Source organism: Sphaerodactylus townsendi, linkage group LG03 (assembly GCF_021028975.2).
Source record: "Sphaerodactylus townsendi isolate TG3544 linkage group LG03, MPM_Stown_v2.3, whole genome shotgun sequence".
NCBI lineage: Eukaryota > Metazoa > Chordata > Lepidosauria > Squamata > Sphaerodactylidae > Sphaerodactylus > Sphaerodactylus townsendi.
Window position 1 is genome coordinate 72,887,409 of NC_059427.1, and position 10,927 is coordinate 72,898,335.

General features: G+C 44.8%; 1 protein-coding gene across 1 annotated transcript in view; it reads left to right on the forward strand.

Annotated features, from left to right (window-relative positions):
• The window catches only part of LOC125428201 (lateral signaling target protein 2 homolog), a 32,991-nt gene that overhangs the window by 19,907 nt on the left and 2,157 nt on the right, over window positions 1-10,927 (forward strand). The window contains exons 3-12 of the mRNA XM_048487938.1: window positions 411-548; window positions 993-1,195; window positions 1,543-1,632; window positions 1,888-1,977; window positions 2,725-2,826; window positions 4,463-4,615; window positions 5,671-5,807; window positions 8,663-8,776; window positions 9,528-9,614; window positions 10,760-10,872. Of these exons, the coding sequence (XP_048343895.1) occupies window positions 411-548; window positions 993-1,195; window positions 1,543-1,632; window positions 1,888-1,977; window positions 2,725-2,826; window positions 4,463-4,615; window positions 5,671-5,807; window positions 8,663-8,776; window positions 9,528-9,614; window positions 10,760-10,872 (1,227 nt within the window). The remainder of the gene's footprint in view (window positions 1-410; window positions 549-992; window positions 1,196-1,542; window positions 1,633-1,887; window positions 1,978-2,724; window positions 2,827-4,462; window positions 4,616-5,670; window positions 5,808-8,662; window positions 8,777-9,527; window positions 9,615-10,759; window positions 10,873-10,927) is intronic.

The window sequence follows — 10,927 nt, forward strand, 5'->3', positions numbered from 1 at the left end:
TTGTAACATATTGCTGATGAAATTGCAGTATGTCACAAACAAATACATGCAAGTCAGGGTGAGGAAGCTGCATTCTGGCAGATTTATATATACTTTGCGGTCTCTCATCCTTGGTTTCATTGGAGAAATGTTAATGTGGTTCACTCTTGGTAGACGGAGCAGCTGTGTTCTAGAGTCTCCTTCATTCTCCTCACTTCCTTTCAACACAGAATTTTGTTTTGCTTATGGCTTGCTAAATCTTTGCTCTGGTCTAGATATCACTTAGAAATGTGTTGACCATGCAAGCACCAGAATCTCCCTTGCCTTTCAGTAATGTTCAGGATTAGAGCGGTCACCTGCATAACAATTTGTTTGCTATCTCTGAAGTATACTTGTTCTAAGAGTGCTAATACCTCTTCTTGTTCTGCCAGGCTGAACTGTTAGCCATCATAGAGCAGATAATGGATGAGTGCATCCCCAAGGAACGTCATGGCCGTGACTATGTCATCAAATTCCCTGAGGACCTTCTAGTGGACAGTCTCCGGAATCACATGCTGTTTGCTGCTGAGGTGAGCCATGAGGAATGATAGTCGGGTGCTTCCGTGCCTTGTTGGATATGCTGAGGTGAGCTGCAAGAGCTGGCCAACTTAGGTTCCATTGCATTTCATAAGTGGAATGGCACTCAGATGTGAAGTGTTGAAATCAAACATAGATAGATTCTTTGATTAGCTGGTGCCACATCATGTTCTTTCAAGAACGATAGCTTAAATTGCACTTGTAATCAAATCCCTGAATCCTCCTGGACAGATCACTGCTGAACCCCGATGCAACCTTGTTGACTTATTTATTAAGATATAGTCTGAATAGTCTGAAGATATTTTTGGCATTCACAATTATTACAGTTGCTGGAGGGCTCCTTCTAACCCTGAAATAGATTTTTACAAAGATGTGTTAGGGAGGGACAGCCAGAAGACAGGGTGTTTTCCTGATCTGCCTATTCCCTCTCCCTTCAGTGTTTGATGGCACGCACCTATATTGATTTGGATGAGGCTGATGGAGTGCGGCTTCGACCTCTGGCCAAGGATCTGCTGTGCAGCTTAGAACTGGTACGGACAGTACTCCGAGAGCAAAGCCTGAGCCAACCTGGTCCTTACTCGGAGCTTGTCCGTAGGGCACTGATTCGCTTTGATATGCTCTTTGCAGAGTTTGAACTGAGGTATGTACTAAGCTTCCTTAATACTGATGACTGTTCCAGAGTGAGTAGTAGACAAGACTACAAATTGGTCTCCTTTTAGAAAATGTACTACACTGAGCCTAGAAGCAGTCAGTGGATATATGGGAGTGTAACATTCTGCTCTTTGATAAAGGCAGTCTTGTGTTAAATAACATTCTGACTAGATTCAGTCAAAAGTACTGTCATAATCTTAATCAGGGTCGGTCCTATCTTCTGACATTCATGCCACCCAAGTGCTAGCTAGCATGGGAAACCTGAAGGAAGAGCCATATGCAGAATAGGTGATTGGTGGTGGCTGAGGTGAGTTTCACAGTCTGTCTGTTTTCCAGCTACGTGTCTTCATTGGTTTCGGTGAAATCACCCGAAGAGGTTTATAGGCAACAGGAGATTATTGTGCTCTTCTGCGAAACTGTGGCCAGGTAAGGATTTTTGCCTCTTTTCAGAGCCTCTCATTTGTGGCTTGGAAAATGTTTCAGCAAGCACTACCAATTTTTGTGTTGGAAGAAAACCATGCCTTGTGAAGCAAGCCTGCCAAAATTCTGTTTGATGCGGGAAATTCAGCTCAAGCTATTTCTGATAATTAGCTGCTTGGACTGAGGTTTTGACAGCTTCTAGTCATGTGGTCCACACCCTTCTGTTGTCATTCTCTGAACCTCTCTCCCTCACTCACCTAGAGCGCTGAAGCTTGGCTACTTGACGCAGGAGATGATTGATGGCTGTGAGCCGCAGCTGATGTTCACAATTCCCCGCCTGGCCATCATTAGGTATGTGGTTTTACTAGTCATAGTGTGGTTGACAACAAACCCTTGAGCATTGCACAACTTCACAAGTCAAGATTTCTGAAATGTTTGTCCTCACATTTCTGGTTCTTTACACTGGTAAGACTGGTATATTTCCAAAGCAGAATCCAATTTATATTATTTAAACCAATTTATATTATTTAAACCAAAGTTCTAGGATTGGAGAGGGCTAGACTTCTGTTCTACATTCTTTATTCCACCTTATTTTCTAAGGGAAGATTTTACTCAGAATGTGTAATCTGAAGGTTTTTAAATAAGACAATAAGTAAGTAAGGCAGTACTGGAGAATTCTTGTATATACTGCAGGCATACAATATTGTAAGGCTATTTTTGTTGTTTAAGTGCAGTTGCTCATAATTAATATGGTATAATGTTACTACACTATTGAGTAGTTCAATGTGATTAAGTTTAATTCAAAATTCAAATATATCACTAATCCTATTGTGACAGTTGAAATTGTTAAAATATCAAACTTTCTTTTATTCGGGACAAAATTTGCTTTCTATTTTCATCTTGTTTTAACCTTCCTCCCAGATAGCAAATAGTAAAATAGATAGCATAGAACACAGCAGTTTGCAGCACTTTGTTTTAATACTGGACTAGATCCAACCAACCCAACTTTAGCATTGCAACATAAACATAAGACTTTGTGCAATGGGACTTTTCTACTTCTGAGCTATCTTCTCTATCTCTTTTCACCCTTGTGCGCAGCGGGCTTCTGATCTACCCTGATGGGCCCCTGAACTTGGAACGGAAGCCCGAGGACATATCCCGAGTCTTCAGCCCCTTTTATGTCTTGCTTAGAAAAATCAGGTGCGTGAATGAATGAGAAACTTCCTTCCTGCACAGGAACCTCAGTGAAGCGTTGCAAGGATCTAGAGGGTTGGTCCCTTTAAAATAGGAGCAAGCTAAGTACCAAGCTATGTGTTCAGCTGAATCAAATGGAGATGTGTTTCACAGACTGAACTGTTGGCGATTGCAGATGGGGGGTGGGGGGGGAGTCTCATTTGACTGCCTTTGTCTATATTAAATGTTTCCTTGTAGCAAATGTTTGTCTATATTAAATGTTTCCATGTAATCAGCTAGCACTTTGTAGAGATGTGGTAGCCCCATTCTTCTCCCTGATGTCTTAGTTTAATATATTAGTAGAGAATATGGCAGAGCATTCAAATTGCAGTTTCTGCAGTCAGAAGTCCCAGAAACTCTTTACCACATGATTGTACTAAAAGTAGAGACATGGAAAACAAGCAAGTGGTATTTTTCAGATTCAAGTATTTTGACCCACCCCCCTCCAATTAAGTATTCCTGATATTTCTGAATTCCGGAATTAATATGGTATTCACATTTGATTTTCCCCTCCAAGAATCCAGATTTTTGGGGGTCTGTTATTCCCTATGGGGCAATTTTCCATATGGTTGGGGTGGAGGTTGTTTTTAAAGGTATAGGCCTGTCCTTTACTCCCAAATTCCAAGTATCAAGACGTCCAATTCCATGGGCCCCTGAACAGGATGCCACCAGCTGTCCTCTATTGTTTTCTATTGAAAGGGAAAAAATAGCCTCCAGACTCAACAAGTAACGTCAAGCCAGAGAATCTATGCAGTGGAAACTTTGCAGGGGGGCACTTTTGCAAGCCCAGTGAACAAATGACAGTGTACAGAATGCCCAGCAGAACCCATTTCACCGCAGTGGTATAAGATCAACAGGACTAGTGTTAATTCAGAGAACTACAGACAGCAGAACAAATCAAAGGGGGGAAGGATTTTGCAAGCCCACTTGAAAGGAAAGGCAAAGCAACTCTGGCAAAGGAAAAAAAACCCTCTTCAGATTGACAAAGACACTTTAACAGAAGCAGCCTGGCAATCCCACAGCTGCCCGCATCCCTGACACACAACCCAAGGGAGGGGGGGGGGGGAGAGGAGAAAAAAACAGCTGGCAGGAGCCTGCAAGTGCTGGCTTCTGATCTTCCTGGTACATCCCAAATGCTTCCAGGATTTTTGGGACCATTGTTTTGGCATCTCAAAAAATTATTGAATATATTTGGAATGCCAAATACTGATGTATTTTTTGATATGTTTTCAGTTCTGATGTATCTGAATCCACTTCCCTAACTGAAAGTACAATCCTAGTTATGTTCTAGTTAAGGAGAGCATTGTAGTGATTCTGGCAGTTTCTCTTACAGGGGGAGGCACAATTCATGTGGGCAACAGTAAGCTATTGCTAGGGGAGTAAGCATTTGTATACACACTGGAGTGAGATAAGTGATTGAGATGCCTTGTTGGTTTGCCGAGATCAAGCAAGTCCCTTGCTGCCAAGTTTGGCTTCTGTATTGCACTTAAAATAAGCTTAGAGATTATCCTTCCAATTATTATGTGCACTTAGTTCAGCCCTTGAGAGCTGCTCAGGTGTACTGTATCTTTTCTGTTTTTTTAAAAAAGCTTTTCCGTTGCAGAGACCTGCTGCGTGTGCTGTCCAAGGAAGAGCTTTACATGTTGGAAAAACGTGTCCTGAATGAAAGTGCTGCAGATTCGAAAGCCTCCTCTGAGGTGGACTCTGCTGCTGTCAGGGGCTTTGTGACTCCACACGCTTGCGTATCTGTCCCAAGGTAAGGAACAAAAGTCACTTCCTCCCCCCCCACACACACACAACACACACATCAGGAATTGGCAGCTGCTTTACCTACTGAAATTCTCAGCACAGTTCTTCTGATAACTGAGAGGAATTGGACCACAGCCCCATTCACATGACTTCCCCCTTGACACCCAAACAAAGAGACACATGTTAGTCTTAACATTTTTTATGAAGCTGTCTGCCTTGATAAGTGTTAAAGATCTATAGCTAAAGATAGAGGCAATAAAAGCAGTTAGCAGCCAGTCACAGTCATGCCTGTGCCAAATCTAAGGATTCAAAGGCTCTCTTGGAAGGTGAAAAAAGAAAATGCATGAATCTTTTCTGGCCCAAAGTTGGTATGGGCACATTAATGCAAGTTCTGATTATGGAGATTCCCTTCTCTTAGGCAACTTCCTTGATGGACATTCAGACATTTAGGAAAGATGCCTTAATGGAATTCTCTCATCTGGGCAAAATGGCAGGGGCACATGCCATTTCATCACGTGGAGGGCTCCAGGCACCAGCCGGGTCCCTGCCCTGGCCCCTCCTGTGGCACAGGAACCCGGCTGGTGCTTGGCAGCTCCCTCCGTGCCAGGGCACTGCTCGCTGGCTGAGTTGCCTGCCAGTGCTGCAGGCTGGCTACGCCCCCCCCAAAAGCTGGGGAGGGTAGGTGCCAGCCCACTGCCACGTGCCCATCTGGGCCGGCCACTGCCAAGCATCACACACACACCCTGCCTCCCTGCAGGCCAGCTCCTGCCTTCCCTAGGGTGACCCAGGTGCGCCCCCTGGTGGGCAGGATCTGGCTTGCTGCTGCAGCATCCACCTGAATCACGCGTCCGAGCTGCGCGCCACCAAGCCCTGCTGGCTCACGTAAGGGGAAGGCGCAGAGGGTGGGTGGGTTTGGCGGTGCGGGGAGCCGGGCCAGCAGGGCTGTGAGCCAGTCATGCCCCGAGTGCCATTTTCGCCTGGTATGCCTCTGCAAAATGGGGTGGGGACATTGGAGAAAATAATACCTTTTCATCTTTGTTCTAAAGCAGCTTCTCTTAACAGGCATCATGAGCGAGAGCCTAAGGGTACTCAGGCAGGAGCTGTTGTTGATATTTCACGGCAGTCCCGATGGTTGGAATTGCGAGCCCGTTACAGGAATACTGAGGACATGATTCACACACTCTTTGTCTGTATCTCTGGTAGGTGTCCAAATTTCTTCAAGTTTTGTCGAAGGCTTTCACAGCCTGATTCAACTGGTTGTGGTGGGTTTTCTGGGCTGTGTGGCCGTGGTCTGGTAGATCTTGTTCCTAACGTTTCGCTAGACACAGTGTGTAACAGACTTCCCTCTATGATACGCCTCTGAAGATGCCAGCCACAGATGCAGGCGAAATGTTAGGAACAAGATCTACCAGACCATGGCCACACAGCCCAGAAAACCCACAACAACCAGTTCTTCAAGTTTCTTGGGTATTCCACATCTTTCACCACAATGGGGAAAATTAGTATTGGATATGTGGTTGGTGGTACAAAGAGTTTTGGGATAATAGAGTACTTAAAGAAGTATACGATCTTCTGGTTTGAATTGGCAAAGGTCAGATTCTACCTGTGATAGAAACATTTATTTAGAAAATCTGCACCCTGCCCTTCTGCCCTCTTTAGGGCCACCAAGGCAGTTATCAGATTAAAAACATACAAAATGAAAACAATCTAAAACCAAATCTAAACTACACATACAAAAAATTAAAACATAGGGCTGGAAGAATGGATCATGAGGGAACACCAGATGAAACAAAAAATAAACTTCATCTGCTAGGGGAAGATGGTAATGGAAAGGAGAGGCTAGTCTCCCTGGTGAAGGGAGTTCCAGAGCTTTGGTGCCATGATCAAGAAGGTGCTTATCTGGGATGCCACCTGCCTAATCTCAGAAGGCAGGAACCCGTAAAGCAAGGCCTCGGAAGATGCCTGTAGTAGTTGGGCAGGTTCATAAGGGAGTAGATGGTCCTTCAAGGATGTTGATCCGAAGCCAATATAGACCTTTAAAGGTCAACACAAGCACTTTGATGTGCCCTGAAACAGATCGGGAGCCAGTATAGATAGGTCAAGACTGGAGTGAAGTGACCCACTTCAGTCAACATCCTGGCTACAGCATTCTGCCCCAGTTGAAGCCTTTTTTAAATGTTCACCATGTAGAATGCATTGCAGTGATCTAATCTAGATGTAACCAGGGCATGCACCACTGTGGTGAATGAGTGCCACTTTAAGTCCCAGGTCAGATCTTGTACCCTCTAGTAGTACTGCCATCATGTTGGGATTAAATTTTAGTTTATTAGCCTACATCCACTGCAATATTGCATCCAACCATAAATTCAGGGTTTTTACAACCTCTGTGGGATCAGCTGGAAGCACAAAAAGCCGTAGTGTCATCTGCCTGTTGGTGACAGCCCAGCCCAAGTGTCTGGATGACCTTATCCAGAGGTTTCATGTAGATGCTGAAAAGCATAGGGGACAAGAGGACAAGGGACTGACCAACAGTCCCCCAGTAGCACCTTCCGAAACCAGGTGGGACTTGGAATCACCACAAAACATGTCCCAAGCAGTGAGAGGTAGATCTAGAGAGTGTGTCTGTTTGGGGAAAAGATCTTGGAAGGGGACAGTGGCAAGATGAGAGTATTTTGAGTTCTCCTTAAAATGAAATTGGCTTTCACGTGGTACAACTGTTTGTATGATGAACACTTGAGTATAGTTATTGTACCCTGGGGGGGGGGGGGATGAGGCTAATGTGGTAAGTTAGAACCAGGCATGCCTTGTGTCTGCCTCACTACCATCCTCTGGAGGTCAGAAAATGGCAGCTATCAGCGTATGTGATGGGGGTGTAGTAAGCATTGTAACATATTATCTCTCATAGTGGTTTCCTAAAAGAAAAATTGGAGCATTATTTTATTTATTTATTTATTTATTTATTTATTTATTTATTTATTTATTTATTTATTTATTTATTTATTTATTTATTTATTTATTTATTAATTAAACTTATATACCACCCTTCCCCAGAGGGCTCAGGGCGGTGAATAACAAAACAAAATAAAGTGCATAAACCAAAAACAAATCCAATACATATTAATTAAATTGGCTCTATATAAATAAAATAGCCCCACCCCATTAAAACGCAGCATACTAAAATCAACATAATAGATGGCGCCTACTGACAATCCCCTAAAAAGACCAGAAGGAGGGGGAGCGGCAGGATCCACTGATGTTACAGGTGTTACAGGGGGCCATCAGCGGCCGGCCTCCCCAAAGGCCCGGCGGAACAGCTTAGTCTTACAGGCCCTGCGGAACTCGCTAAGATCCTGCAGGGCCCTAACAGCTGGAGGGAGAGCGTTCCACCAGGGCGGGGCCAGAGCTGTAAAGGCTCTGGCCCAGGTGGAGGCTAGCCGCATCATTGAGGGGCCAGGGATCACCAGTAAATTGGCCTCTGCCGAGCGCAGAGACCAATTCGGGACATATGGGGTAAGACGGTCCCGCAGGTACGGAGGTCCCAGGTTCCAAACCTAATAAGCGAAAAGCAACCTGTACCAAGCGTGTCTCTCATCCCAGAGGGATTATTTAGTAATATATTTGATTGCAAAAGTAATAGGGAGGCTTATGATATTTTGCATTTGCATAATGCATTTCAGGTGTTCAAAGCATTTAATATATGTTACCTTAGTAATCTTTGCTCAACCCTGGGAGGCAGTTCAGCATTACCTCCTAATGCAGAAAAGGGAGTGAGGCTGGATTTGAACCGAGGACTTCCTGTTTTGCAGATTTAATCTCTCAACCACATCACTACCTTAGCCCTACTGAAAGATTAGCGCACAGGGTGAGAAATAGCGTAGCTTATACCTCAGTCCTGCAGGCCAGATGCCTCTGCAGGAGGAGACATCAGTGAAGATAGCAACCCGCTGGTGGATTAATCAGGTGGGAAGAATGGGCACAGTGGTGGCAAAAGGGGTGTGTGGATGTCCAGAACCTGCCTTTTCTGCATTCTGACTGTTGTACCGTATATGGACAGGAGTGGCAGATCAGCTCCAGACCAACTTTGCCAGTGACCTGCGTGCCATCCTGAAAACTGTATTTGCAATTGCGACATCCCGGACAGAGGAGCGGGAAGTGACTGACACTGGCAGTGAGTGACTCTTTGATTTGTGCATGATAGCTTGCTTGGTTCTTGGCACTCAGGCCAGAATGTAAGGCAGGTAGTTGGTACAGTGCAGGTGTGCCATGCTGCTCTCCCATAAATTCCAACCAATGATGTTAGGGGCAAAGTTTGTTTCATTGAGCTGTAAACTTGAATGAACCTGTCACACTCGAATTCCAGCACTGGTGATGGACATTTGAATGTGTACTGACATGTGGAGCAATAGCCGCATCAGTAGAACAAAAGTATGATGAGAAGCTCAGTTCTGTCCTTCCCCCTTGAGTGCTTATTGGCACAACATGGTGAAACCCCTGAGAGAGATTTGCAGAGTCTCAGCTTTATTAGGCTCGGAACAAGTGTATCATTAAAAGTCTTGCTCGTTGGTAATTGCAGTACTCAGCAGTCTTGCTTCTTTCAGATGTGCTTAGCAGTGATGCCCATCAGAGGGCAGTGGAGTGCATGTTGAAGTGTGGAACATGAAGTGCTTTCTGGGTGGTGGGGAGGAATCACTTTGTAACAAATAATTGACACTTGGAGCTGCTGGCCTAGCCTGGTGGCTTCCCAGTGCCAGGAGGATGTATTCTTCCTCAGATGTCTCAATTTAGCAGACAACGGCTGCATATTTGGATAGGAAACATCCTGCAGATGCCACTTGTACCAGTTGTATCTGGGCTCTGGCACTTTGCATGGGCAAACATAAGCTGCCTGCATGCTAACGCTTTTAATTTCCCGTTTTCAGAGGTGGGAGTCTGTGTGGCGCCCACAGTTCCTCGCTTGACAGACTGTGTTCTCTGTTCCAGTAGTAGACAAGGCCCTGGAAGACAAGGTGAGAGCCAAACGCTTGACACTACAGCGTTCTGCTTCATCATGTTTGCTTTCCCGGGGTATGGCCTGAACTTTGGTCTCCTTGCCTGACCTCCAAAAACAGTTCAGCCTAGCTTTTCAGGGGTCTGTTAGGCACACCCAGGGCAGGAAGGGTGGATCTTGGCTTGGCTAGTATTTTCGTTTTGATCTTAGACTTGCAGTCAGCCAGAGGTTCTGCTAGCAGGTTACTGTTTGCCTTGCAGTGGGTTTTCCCATTTGAGGGTTTGCAACTCTAAACTGTAGCCGGCTCAAAAGGACCCTGGCTTTTAAACTCCAACTGCACCAGTTTATTTCACTGTTAACTGATACATCTCAGGTTACTATATTTATGACTTAATTTTGGACCCATCCCCAGTGTATCGATCAAAAAATCTATAGAGTGGGAGCAGATATAGATTGGGGAACCAGGAGACCCCATGTTTGCAGGAACAAAATTAATTTTAAAAAGAGGGAGGAATTAAAAGAAAATGTTAATTTTTAAAATGCCAACATCTTGCAAAATTACCTCATGATATCTCAGCAGCCATGGTGCATTACCTAGGTAATCACTGACACCATCATTAGTGTTGTCTGTGCTTGCCTGGCTAATCCATAAGAGCTGATGAATTTAATTTTAAAACCTGAGATGAGCTGGATAATGGGAAAGTAGGAGTGGGGGGTAGGAAAGACAACAAAGAAAGAGGTGGGAATTAAACTACAGCTGAGGGGAGGAGGAAAGAAAAATGGAGCAAAGTGGGAGACGTAAAGGTTGTAGGGAGGGTATAAAGCATGAAAAGGCTAGATCCATGGTGGCGAACCTTTGGCACTCCAGATGTTATGGACTACAATTCCATAACATCTGGAATTGGCCATGTTGGCAGGGGCTGATGGGAATTGTAGTCCATAACATCTGGAGTGCCAAAGGTTCGCCACCACTGGATACTATGGGGGGTATGAGAAGGAGCAAAAGAAGGGCAATAGATAGTATGAAGAAGAGGACTGGTTGTGGGGAATAAGATATATGGGCCTCAAATATTTACTCTCAATAGGTTGGGGAGACTTATAGCTCTTTCTGTCTTCAAAAGAAGTACAGCCACATCACCAACTTTCCTTCTGACCCTTTTCCAGATACGTTGGAACCCCCAGAGTGGGTGCCAGACAGCACTTGTAGCCATTGTATGGCTTGCCATGTGCCTTTTACTTTTCTTCGTCGACGACACCACTGCCGGAGTTGTGGGAAGGTAAGAGATTGGTTACTGCCCAGAAACCTGCAAATAGCTTGATTCTGGGAGAAGG